At 43.5% G+C, this 20,334-nt stretch overlaps 1 protein-coding gene across 2 annotated transcripts in view; it reads left to right on the top strand.

The window, feature by feature from the left end:
• The window catches only part of PDPR (pyruvate dehydrogenase phosphatase regulatory subunit), a 567,407-nt gene that overhangs the window by 229,926 nt on the left and 317,147 nt on the right, over positions 1–20,334 (top strand). For both annotated transcript variants that reach the window (XM_085640040.1, XM_085640039.1), the window contains exon 7: positions 2,206–2,323. In XM_085640040.1, coding sequence (XP_085496166.1) covers positions 2,206–2,323 — 118 coding nt within the window. The remainder of the gene's footprint in view (positions 1–2,205; positions 2,324–20,334) is intronic.

The raw sequence follows: 20,334 nt of genomic DNA, 5'->3' as shown, positions 1-20,334 counted from the left end.
TTCTAAATCAGGCACAGTGTCAGTAGTCCGAATTTGATCTGTTTCGAGACTGAGTCTGTTTACCACCTCAGAAAAGAAAAATATCTTGGACTGTGTCTTTGTTTTATGGCCCCAGACTTGAGAAGAAACGCTCTTTTGATTAGTTGCTATTGGCATAACTTAAAACTTAAAATATTTCCACTTATACCATTGATATGAGAATGAACCGAATATACCTTAATTGGCCATGCAAGAGGTGGATTGGAGGTCTGCTTCACAGAAGAGGGCTTTGTGCAGAACGGGTCTTCTAACCTTGGCTGATGGAACGTTACACCATCATAACTTACTGTTGTTAAACGTAACAGTCTGTCACCTACATTTTTGCAATATATGCACTTGAAATTTGCATGAACATACTGAAGGAACTCAAGACTATTTCCACCATTTCATCATATATGTTTGAACATAAGCGATATTCGTGATACGGGGTATCAAGAAGAGTATTGATTTGATGACCTGCCAAGAAGAGATGGCATTACCTTAGGTTTTACATTTAGCAGCATCTGGATTGAAGTATTCATCTGTAAAAGTGCTTTTGGCCGCTATCACACCTTACAGAAAAAGTGAAACCCACATGTTGTTTCTCGCTATAGTAGGAATGATTAGTTTAATGGCTTGGAATGTCTTAAAATGGTGTCTCTCGTTGTTAGGAAAGCTTAGCATCTAAACTAAAGACAGATACTCAAGACCACTTTGGAGAACTTGCTATTGAATGCAGTCTTTCAAGTGTCAATGTTATTAGCACACATAGTTCACAAAATCTAAGTTCTAGTGAAGCCTACTCAGTGTTTCATAGTGGTGTGGTTTTGTTACAAACTCGTCCGACTTTACATCTTAGTTATTTCAGATTTCCACGTAAATCAGATCAGTAACTTGAATTATGTTTCCTCAAATCCTTTCACGCCAGCAGAACTACGTTTTCACATGCAACATATCAAAATACTATTTTATTAAAACAAGGTACATCAGGAAATGTGTCCAGTTATTTGTTGCTTTTGGTACAATATATACAGCAGTGGTGACTTATAAACAGTCCATAGCTCACTGATCATTTCTGCAGTCATTCTGTCTTTTTAGAAAGAAGGCTGCCTCTTTCAGGAAGACCTACAATGCATTCAGCTTGAGGAAAATAGCCCTTCCCAGAAATATTTCTATTGCTGAAATTTGCAAAGCAGCAACCAGAATCAGGACGCATGTTTGCAAAGCATTACTGCCTATAGTGTAACTCAAGAACAGCCACACAACTGAAGAATCTGCATGAAATGTACTCCTCTAAGAGTACCTGAAATGATTCTGTTCACCTTTCAAATCTCTCTTTTTGAAGGCTCCCACTAAACGGAAGCAGTAAGCTTCTTGGAGAAGGAAATGTTACTTAGTGAAATTCTTGTTCTTTATCATGGAAAACTTAACTGAATTGGTGAAGTGCATGTTCTGCTGTTTACTCTCACTGACTTCACGTGCTTCCATACTGGCGTGTTACCCCAAGCCTATTGACCAATGTCTCTAGTGACTTACTGGCCTGCCCACTGCCTCTCACTGACTGCACCCCTGATACTCTGACACAGTTTCACTGTCAAACATGACCTCAAACACCCCTCAAACAGGCACTCCCCTGGTTTCTTGATAATCATCCCCAATTCTTCTGTCGATGACCTTTAGCCGCTCCTAGTACTTCCCAAAAGTACCCAGGTCTGTGACTGTCTTGTGCAGTCACAGACCGCATATCACTTGGTTATGTTGCATTTATGTATTTAGTACATGTTTGCTTTTGTGCCTTTATTTGTTGTATATGTGTCTGTGTGAGCATTTGCTCCTGGAGAGCTGTCTGTCTTCTCATATTTGTATTCACTTTGACAACACCACACTTATTTACTTTGTCAATACATGGTCCTATTAGAAGGTATGCTAGCACAATTGCTTCTTTTGTAATTGCTGTGCCATGTATGAGTAGGATGTTTAGACAGATGTTGTCTGTGTTGTAGCTTATCTCTATTTAAACAAGACTTTGACTGCCAAAAATGATCCTGAAGTGAAGCAAAATATAAACTGATGCTGAGTTTTCTACCATTTTCAGTGCTTTTAGAATTTGCAGTTCAAGTGAATGAACACATTTCAGAAGATCTTCTTTCTAAATGTGCTATTTCTTTTCTGCTCTACATCTTTCAGTGGGCGTACGAGCTGGGCCTATCGAATGAGGAGCCAGTCAGCATTCCGTTGCATGCCTGTGAGCATTTCTACCTCCTGACACGGCCATTGTCCAAACCCCTCCAGAACACCACACCAAGTAAGATTATCACAGTTTGACTGCAGTTCAGGTGGTTAGCTCAAGCCACCGTGACTAGTACTATAGCATGGGAACTTGGGCGAGAAGTGAGAATCTAAGAAATGTATTTGTCTAATGGCGGTAATCAATGTTGTGCATTGCCTCTGTAGATTTTGCAGCGGATGGAATAGAATTAGGGGGTGAGACTAATTTGGATGCACACATTAGGCTGTCCTTGAGGAGCACTAACAATGAATTGCACCAATTTAGTCACATTTGCCCTTTTCTATTGGTCTCGCCAGATCCTTTATCTCTTACTCGCCACAAATCTGGGTAATGACCTATCCTCATTCACTTTGGGTGCCAACAGGACATTTTGACCCTCCCAAATGCTATGTATTGTGTTTCTCCTTTTCTCCACTAGCGCTCTGGAGGTCTGTGCAAGCACTTAAAAAAATGAATGTGTGTCCGCATGTAACGTAACTGGTGCTATGTAAAGCGCTCTGATACCCGATTGGATTCGGGTCTAGTTTGTGCTATATAAAACTCTGAGAAAAAAAAAAGAAAGCACAGCTAAACTACCTCAGTTGATTGATACCTGTCGACAACTTGGGTAGTTGCGGGACTATATTATGAGGCTGGTGTGAGCTGTGACTTGCAGCCGGGGAGACATAACAGTAATTAATTTAAGACTTTTATTTACAAAAAAAAAAAAAAGACTACCTGGAGTAACAACAGAGGATGCCGTTGTACAGAGACTGTGAATAAATGGTTAAGTTGTGTGCATGTGGATGAGGCTTCATATACTTTGGTGAGGTACCAGAAAGTCATACAAAACATCCATAGGAAAAGAAGGATAAAGACCTTTGTGTGTGAGGCACTAAAGAATGTTTCCAGGTCACACTGGTAAACATGGCGTACTTACTTGAAGTGCCAGAAGTATGTACTGCAATCTCTGTCATTACAACAGAGTATTTATTTGCACGAAGGTCAGCTTGCAGAGAATTTCTGTAGGCTGAAATTAGCCTCCTGTTTCTTGGAGCCTGCCATAAATATGTAACTGCAGTTAGCGAAGAATAGGAGAGTACAGCTGCCCTTCAAATGAGAAATACTGACTTGGAGATCACAATCAATGGCCTCTGTTTTAAAAAGTGAAGTAGTAGATGCACTCGTACTGAAGCAAATCAAGCACATTGATACTATGAGAATGAACTTGGAGCAGGTGCACTTCCAGTGGGAACCTTTCTACTGCGGTATTATCTGAATGATCCTGTAGATGGTAACCAATGCAACGGATTATAAGTGTTTGCTAATGTATAATTATGTGTATGTTAACCAGGGCGTGGGAAATGTTTGGGCAGTTTGTGCTTGTGATTTGCACATAACAAAAAGCAGGACAAAGATAAAGCAGACTAAGTCCAATGCACTAAAGGTAACTCTTATTTCTAAAAGTAAAGCAAGCAGCCTGCTCTTTAATGTTGAACAAAGGGATCATTTAGATTGTTAATTCAATAAGACAAAGGAATGGGCAGACATTCCCTTTTTACAAAACAGCACCTAGCCTAGCATAAGAGAGCGTCTAACGGTTTAGGTTTGCCTCCTGGAACTCGGTGCGCTCTTTCAATTGAGAAATAATTAGAGAGATTTTGCAGTTGTAGATATTTTAAAATAAATTCTTCGACAAATAGATCTGCCACTGGTATCTCTGCCCCCTCTGGGACTCCCAGAATTCGGACATTGTTCCGCCTAGACCTGCCTTCATAATCATCCAGTTTTGCAACTAGCAGTTTACTAGAAGCCTGTAGTTCAAGGAGCTGTTTCTGAAGTGTCGAGGTGTCTGCCACGAGCATGTGTGTTGTGTCTTCGACTTCTTTGACTCTGGTGTCCATTTTTCGCAGGTCTGTTCTTATGAAGGAGACCTCTGTTGATACTTTGTATAGTGGCAACATTGGCATCCTTGTACACGTTCGCTGGGCATTATTACCTGGAATACAGAGGTGAGGAGGGATGATCATATCACACTTTCTGTGCTGCAGTATTTCCTCGTCCAACCACTCTTTCAGGCCCAACTCCTAGGAAGGAGACTTCTGGAGAATCAATTCAGAGGGAAGGAGTCTGCGGGTAGAAGTGCCTATAAAAACAAGTATTGGCATAGCCAATAGGTCTCGCCTTTGAGACCTTATAAGTGTTTAGTTATCCAGCACAATATTCTTGGTGCAACAACATTAACTGTTGCATGGCTAAACACTTCTAAGGTCCCAAAGGCGAGACCTATTGGCTATGCCAATGCTTGTTGTTATTGACATGGCATACATGTACATACATGCATGTCCTCAGAGGCAAAAAGGACAGCTTACTAAACCTGTATTGCTGTGCTTCCAAGACAGTCAATTGTATTAATTTCAGGTAAATATCAATGTGTATCGGATCACTGGAATGTGTGTAGCTGACTTTGCTCAGAAACATGTTAGTGTGGCACACCGTTATCAATGTATGTCAAAACAAAGGTGAAACAGAGTAATACTTCAGAATATGCCGATTTATTGTATGCATATAATATGATACTTCATGGTGCTGAAACAAACATGAGTTACTAACAATTGCTTGAGAACAGAGACAGAACTAGTGCCTAAGTAGCGTGCGTGGTGTTTCAATGCACACAGTAGTCCTCTCTTACAGGTCAGTTGATCGCACTGGCAAATTACAAGACTCCTGGCGTGCCAGAACCTGGGATCAGAGGCCGCGGAAACACCGGGCCTTATATTACTTTGCAGAAACGCACCCGGTAAAATCACGTGCAGATTCGGACCAGTGGCTGCAGGCAGAGGCACACCTCACCAGACCCACACAAAAACCACATAGGGAGCATGGACGCCCCTCAGCACCCCGTTTGCCTGCCCTACCCATGCATGCCCTCACCCCCACCCCGACAGGGTTTGCCCGGCTGCCCCGATTTTTCACCTCCTTAGAGGATTTGATGCGAATCCAATGTTGCTCAACATTTTTCATGTTTTTCTTTGATGAAATTATTGCTGTTGGAGCCTGCATAGTGCTACTAAATAACAGCAATGGAGAAAAAAGCAAAACGAGGTCAGTTTACTTTTTAATCTTATGATCATGCTTGTGCCTTTGATTCCATATATATTGTCCAGTGAAATCTGTACTTGCATATATTTCACCAGGGCATAAAAAGCAACAATATTGACAGGTTAATAATAATTGCGCAAAGAAATTAAAAGTGAATTCCTTAACATCTCCACTGTATACAGGTTCCCGATGTTCTTAAGTTTTATTAGCGTTCATACGCGATGCGTGGCCTCTTGGCGCCTCAGTAGGAAGGAGCCAGTAGAACGCCTATTAGGCCAGTGTCTGAATCGGTTTGTAAAGGCGTCTAAAGGAGAAGTGAAGCCTGCTGCAAGCACGATTTTCCGAATGCGCCAGACTATCGTATCCTGTTACCGTCTCGTGCCTATTCTTAGCTGACGTTTAATACTGCTTAGTCAGCGGCCGCCAATCGAGGCACCCACTGCTGCTTGATAAAGGAGTGCAAACCGCTCTCCCATTTAAACGTGACCAGAAGCATCTTTTGTTTACAATGTTGCGTAATGGCAGCGTTTTTGGTGGTATTCAGCGTGCTGTAGTTCCGGGTAGGAGTGGCTGTCTTCGTCCGGCAGCTGGTTAATGGTCGTGCTGCCCAGCCTACACAGGGGGAGGGAGGGGGCAGGCACAGAAAGCATGCGTACGGGGGAGAAGGACGCAGAGAGGAGCCGCGGCAGAGGAGGGGTCAGAAAGCATGGATATAGGAGAGAAAGCAGGAAAAGAGAGCACTGAAACATGAGGGAGGGGACATGGAAAGGACGAGAGCAGAGGTCGGGACCGATGCACGTGCTGCTGTGAACAAGTCGGAAACATATGACCCATGGGCGCCTGCGCCTGTAGACACTGAGGCATGTCTGGCGGTTCCCTTGCGGGAGCGAGCAGAAAGGCGCGATAATAGCTAACAGATGGTGCTGCTGCTCGCTCCCGCAAGGGAAACTCCAAACGTGCACGAGTGCCCTTAGACAGCAGTGCAAACCTGCACGAGTTTTAGCCAAAGTGCTGAACGATGCCAAGAGGTCTCTCTAAGCAGCGCTTGCGCGCTGCGTACGCGATACCTAAAAAAGGGCATTTACCCTCGGTTATGATTTTCTGGTAGATATTCTATCTACTTGTAGATGCCCCACGATTCTACCCTTCTCCCCTTCTGAAGGTTGGTCAGGCACAGATAGGTTTCATGTTAGAACTTCGCACTTCTCCAGTTATATCCATGTCTTTGTCATCCTTTAAGGAACATGAAAAGGTTAATGGTCTTGCTGTGGCTTAAAAATGAAGAAAAAGACAGACTCCTATTGGCAATGTAAAAACAGCTCTTTACTGTCGCAGCAGGAAGAGCGACCGTCTTCACACAAATAAACAGCTGGTCTCAATTTGCTGCTTCACAGGCAGCATTTTTTTATACACAGGTAAACGATGCTAGTTCTAAAAGTTCAAACAGTGAATTACTAGCAGTTGCACATTGGTACACATTAGTTATAGAAAAACATGAGGTCACCTGTGACCCTAGACTTTAAACCTAATTCTCTACACATCCTTTATTGCTGTTCTAACAATGCTTAACAAACTAAGTATTCTTCTACTTTTGAATGCATGCGTATTTGGGTTGAATGTATATTTGTTTGTGGGTGTGCGCTAGCATTGTGCTCCTAAGACCTCTTATCAGATTCTTTGTGTTCTTAGCTAATTCAATCTCCTGCTCCCATGTTCTAATCATGTTTCACTCTATTTAAAACACAGAATACGTGTCTGTGTGCTAAGGCCATAAATTCCTTCAAGCTTGTCAAACACCGGTTTTCCTTTAACTGTGATCTTACAGGTCATGCACTCTGTTCTCAAGTGGACTCTTCACCTCTTTCATCAGCACAGGTTTTGGCCTGCACTGCTCTTTCACCACGTATTCCAGTGTGACACTCTCTGCTGGTGCGCCATGTTTTCATATTTTATTTCTTCCATAACAATGGAAACTGATGTCAAGACACAAGGGTGAATACTTTTTGGCTCCAGGTACATCATGGCGGTATCCTTTCCACCTCACACTTTTTAGTTGACATACAGTATTTTATGTGCAATCGTTAACTGATCAGACTGGAGGTATCCTTTAGAAAGCTTTTAAGTTGAATTTGAGAGAGAGAGGCCAGTGTCGCTTCCTGTAGATCAAATTGGTTTAGTGCATGAGCAGAGTCCCTGGAAAATGTATGTTTTCCTAGTTCTGATACAAACATTTCAGAGTACAAAAAGCCCCTCAGAGAATCCTCTTTACTCTTCTTGAGGTGAGAGCCCCATTGAATCAAATTTACCAGCCCTTGCACATATCAGCTTGTTAAGCCAAATACCAACCTTAAGGCAGGAACCGGAACAGACAAAATTGCAAAGTTTACGTAAAGATTTTATTCCATTTTCTCAAAATAAAAATCCCACTTCAACAAGTTAATTGATTCAGTGGCCTGTAGTAATGTCAGAGGAACTTTCACCTTTAAAGCTGATAACAAATTAAGAAAATGTCTCCAACCCATTTCATTATACAAGCTTGTAACCCATTGGCATGCAAGGAGGCCTTGGAGGAATAATTATCAATGTGTACCTTTTCACTCATGTTACCTGTTACCATTTCCCCCAAATAGGGATATGAATTTACTACCTTCAGCATCTCTGGATCTAAAGCCCAGACATAGTTACAGATCTTCTGGGCTTCTCTATTCTTGAAGATCAGTACTTTACTTTTTGAGATGTTAATCTTCAGTAAGTGGTGGGTGGCTTGCTGCTGTAAAGAAAACAGGGTATTATTCAAGCCCTTGGGAGTTAGATCCATGATTGCTATGTTATCCTCATACATCAAGCAGGGAAAGAGACAGCCACCAATATTAGGGTCGTCCCCGTTGCTGATTGCTAAACTGTTGGGGAGGTCTGAAACATATCATGAGGAAAGTAATGGAGCCAGCTGGCAACCTTGTTTCAAACCATTTTTGGTTGAGATTGTGGAGGATAGTCCGTATTCCCCGCCAAGCAAAACCTGACACAAAGTAGAAGAATGAAGAGCAATAACTAATGAAAGTAGTGTCTCAGGCATGCCTTGTCAGATTCTTGTACTCCTCAGGGTCCGGATGATGCAATAAGGGGTCCACCCCTTGACATCCCCAAACTCCAACTGAAAGTTACGGAGTAGTAGGGCGATCAAGTGAGGGAAAGGAAGGGTTGGGAACAGCAGGGAGAAGAACCTGTAACACAGATAAAATATACATACACTTGATGCTACTCTCATAAAGTCTCACTAATGGGGCATCATTACCTTATCCACCGTAGTGCTATCGCAAGCCTGCGTCTAGCCTCTGAGAACAACCAGTCTCCTTTGGTGGATAATCCTATAAAACAGAACACAATACACGAGACCACACTCATACCCCCATCCGTATTCCCACACTGCTTTGACCCTGTGCCTAGCACACCCAACCACAGGATTCCCTCCTGCTCACCAATTCTATAAAGGCTGCAAAGTGAAAACAAAAATGCCAAATGTCTCGCTTCAAGGAAGTCAAATGAAGACAAGAAACTTGTGAGAAACGTTAATAGTGACACACTCCGTCCGGGGGCCACATGGACTACGAAAATCCAGAAAGAAATGAAAACGCTGTACCCATTAGAATAAAGCAAAGTAAGTTATTCCGTAAAAAGGGCTAAACACCATCCTGCTTAACCAGCATTGGCCATAGTCAAAGTTGCCCTTAATTGTTTTTGTCAGAGACCTAGTAGTTCCTTCACAGCTGTCTCTTAAAATAATTGAGCTCCAGGAAAGGCTGCCGGGTGCCGCGGTTACCTCACCGCCGTTACACACCTCAGCGCCGATGTGCACTCACCGTCCGGTGATAATCCCCAAATTCTCGCTACTGCCCTTCCAGGGCCGACTCGGCTACAGCCGAGCTCCGGGCACAGAGCATCTCTCCGCGACTAACCAGCTTCACGGCTCCCAATGCTCACTTTCCGTCTGGCTCCGACGTCCGGTCGAGCCGAAATCCATTACGCAATTCAGTATCACGCACACTTATGAGCGCGTGTCTCGTCTACTTGTAGACGCTGGCTCCGCCTCACCTTGCCTTCTGGAAAATGTCGTTTTGTGCTAGTCAGGCGCCGAAACAATGTGATTCCTGACGTGCCTTACTTCTTCAATTTTTTTCTATAATGTTGTACTGTCGATAAATAGCATGTATTCGTTAAGCCCTCAGGTGGAAACCTACTTTTCCGCTATAAGCCTCAACATAAATATATTATCAAGTGTACAGTGTTTTTTTTCCTAAAACCCGTTTGTTCTATAAGGTTTTTTTTTTTTCTCTTCAACCCACTTAGTGAGATGTTTCAGGATATTGCAAGCAAATAGTTACCCTACTGCACCCAGCAAGACTATGTGACTGTAATTACAGGGGAGCTTTCTAGGGCCTTTTTTAGGGCTCGCGCCCTGCGTTGCATTAGGGGGTTTAGAAACGGAGCCTGGAATCGCACACGCTCGTGCTTTTCCTTTTGGCATCCGCGATTGGCCTTTGAGTGCGTGTTTTTCCCAAAGACGGCACGCAATAGGCCAAAGGCTGACGCATTGTTCCGCCCATGGCCTATTGGTGTCTATGACGTACACCAAAGGCCATGTGGTTTTAATTGTCGTGCCCAGACACGGGCGCGATAATTGAAAACGCATGTTCGCTGTGGCGCGCGCCCGCACCACTCGCGGGCGTGTGTTTTTTTTACATTAGCGATTGCTTTCGCAATTGCTTTCAGTACCGCTTGTTTTCCTCGTTGTATTCTCTGAACGGTGCCAGACGCATGCATTCTTAAGTAGCACCGTACACTAAATAATTCCATAGTTGCCATTACTTGGCTGAAACACGCATGCACTGCAGCATTTGGCTGGTACGGCTTTATTTTAATTTCCGTTCCGTTCAGACCATACATTTGTTCCTTGCATAGTCTGCACGACCAAAGTTAGGCATGTGTAGTTTCTACTAGGCCCCGCAGGTTGGAGCTACCTCTTGTTCTACAATGTTTCAGGCTCTTTGGAACGATGAGGGAGGGGCGGAAGAGCTGCGCCATGCGCTGTCCTACACAAGGACTGCCACTTGCCCAAACTCTAGACATTCATGTGCTGACCCGCGCAGCTGTTAACTTGTCCCGTGGCTGTAGACTGCGCACGCGCCGGGACCAAAAGATGAGCGCATGGGTGGCCCAGCGGCGCGAGGCCCAAAGTCCCTCTGCAGAGAACAGTGAGAGTGGTTATCAGGAGTGGAAGGGTCTATGTGGCCTGCTTCAGTGCTGGCAGCGAAAGCAGGTATGGATTGGTTGCGATAATGTATTGTGACTAGAAATGCGACACGGCCCAATTTACACCAGAGTAACCGGATTTACATTGCTGAATACGGACGGACGCCCAGGGTTCACATATTTGGTTGGCTTTCCGTCAGTTGTTAGACTATGGGCGAATTTTGGGTGCAAAACTGATCCTTAATTAGCAAGAACCTTGGTCTCCGACCTGATGGGCAATGCCTTATTGTTAATAGTTTCCGACTGATGTAAATCGGCTGCGACTCACTACACCGTGCCTTCAACGAACCCTGCCTCCACACTAGGCAATTCTTTAGGGTCTACGTACTACCGAAGCGTTTGTCAAGGAAAACTAACCTCGTGAAAGGTTAGTAACTAGCCAACCTCTAAAAAAATCAATATATTTTTATAGATTGTTTTTCCCTCCAGAAGACCTAAGGAGAGCACTTGCTTACTGCAAGATGCCGTGTCTTGTTTTAAATACAGGCAAGGGCAAATTTGCCTTTTCAATATTTATATTGAACAATATGCTGAATACAGGGAGGCCTGTGTACATCCAGGCATAGTCAACTACAAATTGGAGTGACTATGCACTTAAACTTTATCATGTCTGGGCGCCGTGACCCGATTCAATGTGAGGATACCACTTCCGTGACTCCTGGTAGTAGTATGCTTCTTATTCTGATTACACTGCAGTTGCTTTATACCTATAACCAAACCACCCATGGTGTAGTGATATCTGTCTGAAAAAGCAGCTGTCTCATCGGGGGTAGAACGAAGTCTACATATGCAACCACAAAACAAATGCCTGCTTTTAGAAAAATATACGGTCTAGTTACAAATACAGGAATTACATTTGCCCATGAACTTATTGAAATGTAGTTTAAACTGACAGAAAAGTAAAGTTACATTTACCTTGAATTGATTCTCCTGCTTACATCAGGAGTCTTGGCAGGCATTCATCATGTGGAGGTTGTGTAACCAGCAACACTCCAGTATTTTTGGTACTTCTAAGATTTGTCCAACTTAATGCCTTTTTATTCTTCTCTAGAAGAATTCTCCAGTTGGCCTTAAAGAACTATGCCACGCAATTAAATAATGAGCTTCAGGTCCAGCAAAGTTCTCTGCGATAAATGCTGGAACCTACTCTTGTATTAAGTCTTATGAGCTGTAGGCTATAAGCAGTGCTATGCAGTTGGCATCTTAACACATGTATTTTGATTCAAACCTGTGGCCATTGGATTACGTGTACAACTACATACTACAGTCTGACAACTCCCAGACAATATTTCATGCAGTTGGCACTGCTACATAGATGGGCTTCTGCAGAAAACACCCTAGTCCCTTACCTTTCTAGTAGATTTATTGACTTTTGTAACAGAAGCCTTAAACCCCAAAGGCATCAGTTAAGCAGATTTTTTTGATTTTATGGCACCTGTGATGGTGACATCAGACCACAATTTTGAGGCATCTAGTTGAGCATACAACATGCCCAACAATAACCTTTTGAAGTAATAGGATTATTTAAGGGTTGTTAAAAATCAGTGCTCAGTGCGTGTATATGTAGTTTCCCTAGAGGAACGTTATCAGCATTGATTCCTCTAAATATCTAGAGAAATAACTTGAATAATTCCAGTGAGGAGTTGGCAGTTCCTCCATATTTTTAGGTCGAGCCCATAGCGGCAGTGCATATACGCTGCTTGCTTTGCGAGGCATGCAGTAATGGAGTATGGAGTGGAAGGTCCGCCCACTCCACCCATGTTTTTAATTGCCTCGGGACATTGTCTTTTGTAAATGCTGTTGTCTGATTATGAGACTTGTAAGTCCCTCCTTATTATGGTCATGTCCTCTTTGTACCCTCCCATGGCTACTGGCCTCTTTACTTCGAGTGTTACACAGTACGGTATGTGTTATTAAGACTGTGAGCACTACTTTGTCTGTGCCTTCTCGCCCCTTCTCCCCTGCCCGCACTCCTGTTGTCTGTGCTCCCCCGTTGTCCATGATGCAATACAATAGGTCTTGTGTCAGTGCGAGTCCTATTGCATTGCAAATGCTTGTTATGTATTGGTAGTAAGATTCTTACGCATCAAGAGAGGGGGAGGGGGGGGGGGGGTAACTCTGTACTGATACCAATAGGCAAAAAGGGTAGTAAGGTATGTGGCCCAAGGAGAAGGCTAACTTTTAATAATGGTGATGGGGATCTTAGCAGGCCCCATTGACCCAGAAAATTTAATTCCCATAATAATACCCACACTCTCTTTCATAGTGGGGGCACTGTATTCTGAGGGAGAAGGGCAGTGATCAGTAGGAGGAGTATGGGTCCACTGTGCACCAGAATTGCCTGAATATATGTCCCCTGCGAATAATATCTCCATTCTGCTTCCTCTATTGGGATTGGGAGGGGTTTAACTCTGGTGCTGTAACTGTTAGAGGTGGTTTCCAATATCTTTTAACATCTTTGCGAGAGACTGCTTCTTTTAGCTAAAACCAGTTGTGGTCATCATCCTTCTCTTTCTTTAAAGTTAGTTTCAATCTGTGCCTTCTGATTTTCAGGAGATTAATTTACTTCATTTTGTGGTGAAGAGAACATATTGGATCCTCACTCGTCTATTTAACTCCCTGTTTATATGAGTAATAGGGTTGGGATACGGTCTCCTTAGAGAGACTGAGTTGTTTATTTTACAGGTGGCAACCAATGTTTTCATACAGTAATTCGTTTAGCTTGCCATAGGTTTTACCATTTGATCTCTCAAATCCTACTGTTATGTCTTTGACATTCCAGGTTTCTACTTACTTTAGAGCTACATCATTCATTCAGCAAAGAAACTTATGATCACTAAAAGGATTATCGTAGACATTTATGTCAGAGATTATATCGAATGTAGAGAATGGGGACGATCACATAGTCAATAATGGAACAGCTGGTAGAGGATTTATGGGTAAAAGTGGGAGGAGTTTTGTTGTCTGTTCTTCCATTTACTATTAAAAAATTATTGTTCCTTAAAACTTTCAGCCGTAATCCTGTTTTACCTATTCAACAATTGGGGGAAGGGTTGCGGGGAGAATTTTTAATGCTGCTTCTTTGGGTTCGTTTGCCAACGACCTTGGAATGTTATTGGGAATGTTAACGTTTAGTTTATCTACTAATACTATAAGTTTACAATCCCCTCTCTTCGTAATACCAGAGATAAAAGAAAACTTGTCAGTTACCAGTTGATAATAGATAGGATCAGGGGGTATATTTTTAAACATTAACCACCAATATTGATTCATTACTATCATGTTCCCCCTTAAAAAATGTTTTTACGGCCTGTATTTGTTTTGAGTCCTAGTGAATTCATTAAGGGCCAGATGTACTACCACTCCATTTTGCGAGTCGCAAATTGTGACGTTTTGCGACTCGCAAAATGGAATGTACTACAGTGTCTGAAACACTTAGCGATTCCCAATGGGGTTGCAAATTAACTGTTGCATCAATATTCATGAGGCAGGTCGCAATTTGCGACCCATTGGAAATAGCCAACCCTCACAGGGACTGTGGTCTGCTGGGGTCAGCAGACCACCATGTCTACGACTGCTTTTTTCAATAAAGCAGTCTTTTTTTTAAAAAAAGCAGCCCATTCTCCTTAAAGGAAAACGGGATGCATTTAAAAAAGAAAAATGAAACTTTTCTGTTTCATTTTTTAGGAGTGGTCAGTGGAAACACTGCCTGCTCGTAAAAAATAATTTTGCATCCATTCACAAATGTGAAGGGGTCCCTTAGGGACCCCTTACCATTTGCGAGTGGCTTACCACCTACTTGCAGTTGTAAAATACTCACAGTTTAGCACCTACTTCAACTGTGGTTGCAAATCAATCGTACACACCAGTGCGACTGGCTATTAGGAAGGGACGACCTTGGCACGCCCCTACCTAATAGCGACTCGCAAACTGGCCGATTTTCCGTTTGCGACCGCTAAAAATGGTCGTACAGCTGACCGTAAATGTCCAACTGTAGTTGATACTTAGCAGTATTGTAACAACTCCTTTTACATGGCCTCTCCTAGAAGAGTTTGCAGGGCAGCTTAAAACTGTTTCCTCCTATAGTTTGTAAGCCAGGATTCTTGGATGCATATTACGTGAGCCTCCAATCTGTTAAAAAATAATGTTATTACTTTCAGTCAGTAGCCCAGCCGCATTCCAAGAAACCAGTTTAAGAATATTACTAGGTACTTCGTTTGCAGTTTAGCCCAATGGAACCCTTAGAGTTAGGGCACCTGCTACCCAACTTTAACTCCCAGCCTCATCGTCTGGGTCCGGGGCTTTCCACTCCTCTTTCCCAGAGAACAAGGAAACCCTCCTGCTCCCTTTTCCAAACGAGATCCGCAAATTATTTAACTTCTCGATTGACAAGAAGTCTAGGGGATTTACACCAATACCGCGACGGGCAACTTGTCACTATTTAGTAATACTAGGTTAGATACCAATTGTGAGTTAAAGGTTATTCTAGACGCCTTTTCCCTCCTATTCCGTTTGTGATGCCTCTATGGGGCTTGAATCTGGTTCTTACTTACCTTATATGTGCTCCTTTCGAGCCCCTTCACAACTGTCCTCTTTGTCTCTTGACCTTGAAGACTGCCTTCCTGGTTGCCATCACCTCCGCTAGGCGAGTGAGTGAGCTCCAGGCTCTTTCTTGTATACCTCCTTTTCTGTCTATCAATCCAGACAAGGTTGTGCTCAGGCCCCGTCCTTCCTTTTTGCCAAAAGTTGTTACAGCCTTTCACATTGGGCAAACCACTACCTTGCCCACCTTCTTTCCGCCTCTGCATCCTTCGGGAGAGGAAGAGAGGCTCCACCGTCTGGACCCAAAACGCGTGCTTTCCTTTTATCTCAACCACACACAACCGTTCCGGGTGGATGACCAACTCTTTGTTGGCTACGTTGGCACCAAGAAAGGTCGGACGGTACACAAGAGGATTATCTCCCACTGGGTTGTCTTGTGTATCAAAAAGAGCCTCCGGTGGGGCTGCATGCTCATCCCACTAGAGCAACTACAGCCACGACTGCATTGGGACGTGGTGTCCCCCTGCAAGATATCTGTCAGGCAGCCATGTGGGCCTCGCTGCACACGTTTACTAAGCATTATTGCCTGGACAGCCAAGTCAGGAGAGACGGCTTCTTTGGCCGTTCTGTTCTCCGGGACTTCCTGGTTTGATCTTGGTTCGCAGACCCACCACCGGGGTTGGTATTGCTGGGGTATCTATTCTAAGGTAAGGAATCTATCACTGCGTTCCTGGCGCGGAAAGTCGTGTATAGAACGGACGTCGGCGCGCGTGGGCAGCGTCTAGGTAGTGCCCCCGATGTCATCTCGGCGACCACGACGCCAACGACGGATGAGGAGCCGCACAACGCCACCTACCAATGCGCAGGGGTACTGCTGACGAAAACTTTCTGGATCCAGTCTGACGCCTGGGGGTAATTCTAAGGTAAGGAATCTATCACTACTAATGTTTCTTACAGATATATTGTTAACAAAGGTAAGTAATTTGTTCAACAGGACGTCCACCACATCCCAATACTGTTAGTAAAGGATAGCGGATGTGTGCTTGTGTGCATGCAACAGGCCATCAATACTGCGTCCATGTCCCGCTTCCTTAACACATATACAGCCCAACCGAGCTATGCAGTGTAGAAGGGGTGAATGTACCTGACTAGTGTGAAGATGCTGGGTCTCGTGGAGGGTGACTGGACGTGCCCAAATCCAGAGAGAAGATTATAGCAGCCATACGTTGGTTAAAAATGGACAAAACCCTGGAGGGAGATTTGGCTACCAGCAGAATTATTTCATAGAAATGCGGGTTCCCTAGCAGACAAACTGTTAGAGGTATACAGTGAGGCCCTTAGGAAGAGGCGACTCCCAGGTACAATGTGGGAAGCGACAGTGGTAATGATTCCTAAACCGGGTGAGGAGGACCAGACTGACCTTCTCCTACCATCTCTTGAATGAGACTCCTTCCGGGAATGATGCATACAGACCATTGTGAGTTAATTCCGAAGCAAAATACCCTCTGTAACCTTCGGCGGCTCTCACATGTATATCATGCCCTGCCTCTATCAGACAACGCTATTGCCTTGGTGTTTTTTGATATTTAACAAGCATTCTACTCAGTTGACGAGTGTTAGCTCTGGCTGGTCCTTGAGAAAGTGGGTATTGGTACTAATTACATACGGTGGGTGAAACTACTATCTACGGACCGAGGGCAAGAGTGCGGACGGTTTCGTGAAGTTTCCCACTTCACAGAGGCACACGACAGGGGTACCCCCTGCTGCCACTACTGTTTGCACTGGCAATGGAGCAAGTGGGTAGTAAACTTAGTCCCTAGGGAATCATGGTGGGGGAGGCCAACCATGTGATCTCCCTGTGTGCAGATGATGTTCATGTCTATCTGCGACAGCCGGAATATTCTGTGCCCATTCTGCTGAGCGCAATGCACAAATATGGGAAATTCTTGGGACTCCACCATGTCAGCCGTAACAAGTCCAGGCTCTTTCCCCTGGGAGCGTTGACAGCGGTCTTGGCTGACAGGCTGCCGGCGGTGAGACTTCACAGGGAGACAGAGTCTCCGATATATAGGAATTAGGGTCACCCACAATGAACATGGCTTCACAACTCGTAATATCGACAGGGTGTTAGATGGTATGCGAACGGTGATCTAGTTTTGGAGGACCGTGCCCCTGTCAGGGAAGGGCAGAGTCGCACTGGTTAATGATACTACTACCAAGATACTTACACACTTTGCAGGGCACATTATATGTGATCCCTCGCCATAACCACCTTGAAATCAATAAGCTCATAGTAGATCAGCTCTGGCCGTATAAACGGAAACAAATTGGGCTTTCCACTCTCAAAAGGCCAATGTTGGAGGGGGGAGTAGAGATTCCCGATATGGAATTATATGGAGGCCCACATACAGGACACAATACATTGGCTAGACCCTGAAGATAATTGGTAAAAATGACTCATGAAAGGTACTTATGCTACAAAAAATGCTGAATACCCTACTTATGAGAGGGGCTGGCGTACCACCAGACACACCGTATGTTGTACGCCACTCTGTAAAATATGGGAGCTTGTGGTGAAACGAGTGATCCAACATGCTCTGTATGCACCTGACATGCATATATGGTCATTGCAATCTTTTGTGAGAATGGCCAAGGCCATGTCGATTGAAAAATGGGGGAGCGGTGGCTGTGAGACACTGGTGGACCTTTACCCTAATGGTAGGTTTATTACAAGAGAGGACGCTATCTAGTCCTTGGCACGGGGTAGTATCTCCAATACGCAAAACTTTTGGCCAAAGCACATGAGCTGTGGCTGTGATTTCCTGATGAACCTCCGCATCCCCGATATCAGGGATGTTGGCTATGGCCAGAGGAAGGCGACTGATATCAGTGGTGTATAGGGCTCTTTGAGAATGATCTCCTAGCGCCACCATTAACATTTCAAGTCAAATGTTGGGGTGTGGGATCTGTCACTGCTACAGATTGGTAAACGTTAAATGGGGGTACAGACGGTTGCTTTTAACACCTGTTCCAAATTAATACAATATAATTATATTCACCAGGGATGTCTTACACCACATACACCACTTGTGCAGCATACTGCCCTCATTGAAGGGAGGCTGAGGCAGACTTCCTGCACCTGGCTTGGTCCTGTCCGGAACTTGCACCTTTCTGGCAGGGAATGGTGAGAAAGCTAAACGGGGCCACTGGCTGGACTGTACAACTTACTGTCAGCAGGTCCTGTTGAGTTTAGTCCCATGCCCGGCAGGGAGAAAGTGGAGTAGAAAATGTGTGCTCCTTTGGCTGCTGTTGGCTAAGTGCCACATTCCTATAAGATGGCTGGCCCTGAGCCCCATACTATCGAGAATGGCTTATAGGTATTTCTGAGTTGGCGTGACGGAGGACATGCACATGAAGCACGCGTGGAGAGATGATAAAGTGGAGGATAACCTGCATGTTTGGAGGTTGGGGAACTGTTTGTTGACTAATAAAAAAAAGAAGGTATATGGCAAGAAGTATGTGCATTAAGTAATGTGTATACTATAGTAAAAATTCAATAAAGACTATATTTAAAAAATAAAAGAAAGGTTTTCTGATTCGCCTATCCATACCAAGTTTTATTTTCTATAAGTGTTTAATAACTTCCTAGCGGCCAATTGAAATCTAGGCCTTGATTGATTCAGGATTTACTCGCTGTTTTATGAACAGTCCATTCCGAAGATTATTTAAAATTTTGACACAGGACAAAGAAAGAGCTAAAGTAATTAAAGATATTGGTTAAAGTCTCTTATTTCAGGAGCAGTTTGCAAAAACACTAAAACTATATTGATGTCTACTCAATCAGGTCATATTTTATCCATCAAATTCCACATCATCGATGCTCTAGATTCTGCCATAGCATTAGGAATCACATGTTTATGAAAACCATCCACAGATTGCAAGACTCCTGTAAGATTATATCTTTCCTGTTGTCAAGAGAATTGCCATTATCGCAGGGATATAGATATAATGCCACCACTAACTTCTTTTACTTTGAAGTGGGTCCAGTAGGAGCAACTGCAGAGGAAAGAATGACCTCTGCGTACCAAGACTTTAAAGATGTGTTCAGTCATATGTGGCGGACACACTACTACTGCATCGATAAAACAAGTGTGTTAATGATTTCTTCCTCAAGGCTCATATTTCTTATGGTAGGATCTACCATTTGACATTATGGAAAGGTGCGTTTTTACAACATTATCTCAAGAAAAAGCTTAAAAATTGTTTTTCGCCGACGTTTGCAGGAGCTCTATAGATTTTTGAGAGCTAAACACCATCATCATCAGAAATCGGTATACACTTCTCATTTCTGTGCTCCTAGATCAGATCAAATATGCCAGTTGTTTCCCAAGTTGGATCATAGAAGAGTTCATAATTTAGTATGGATCAATTAGGGTATGAGCGAACACATTAACACCCTTCTCTGTTCAATATGAACAACTGATACCTTTTGGTTTCTGTGATGCTCGTGCAACACCTTGTAAATTTCATTCTTTGGGGATCTGTTAGATGCTTTTATGATTGTGTATCTGGGTGACATCCTGATCTGCTTAGGGACTTAAAGGAACATTGATTTCATGTAAGAGAAGTACTTGCCAGACGGAGGAAGCACTCCTTATATGTGAAAGCAGAAAAGTATGTATTCTAAGAATCGCAAGGCCCTTTTATTGTTTTAGATATTTGGAAAAGAAATTGGTATAGATATGGAGAAGCCAAAGGCTATTTTAGCGTGGCCATCTCCTACTGCAAAGCGATTCAAAGATTTTTAGGTTTCGCTAAATTTTACAGACACTTTATTAAAGAGTTTTGATGCATTTTCCAGCCCATCATGCAGTAAAGCTAGAGGGGTCATCCATTCTTGTGGGGGGAAGATCAAGAAAAGACCTTTCAGACAGTTAACTGTGCTATCAATAATTCTCTGATAGCTGACCACACAATTACCCGTTGTCATGAAACGGATGCTTTTTGTTTGTCTTGGGTGCCATTATTTCTCTAAGCAATCCAGATTTGGAAGCAATATATCTGGTTGTATATCACTCACAAGCATGGTCTTC

This window comes from Triturus cristatus, chromosome 12, assembly GCF_964204655.1.
Source record: "Triturus cristatus chromosome 12, aTriCri1.1, whole genome shotgun sequence".
Lineage (NCBI taxonomy): Eukaryota > Metazoa > Chordata > Amphibia > Caudata > Salamandridae > Triturus > Triturus cristatus.
Note: the sequence above shows the minus strand (reverse complement) of the source record. Positions and strands in the feature narration are given on the sequence as shown.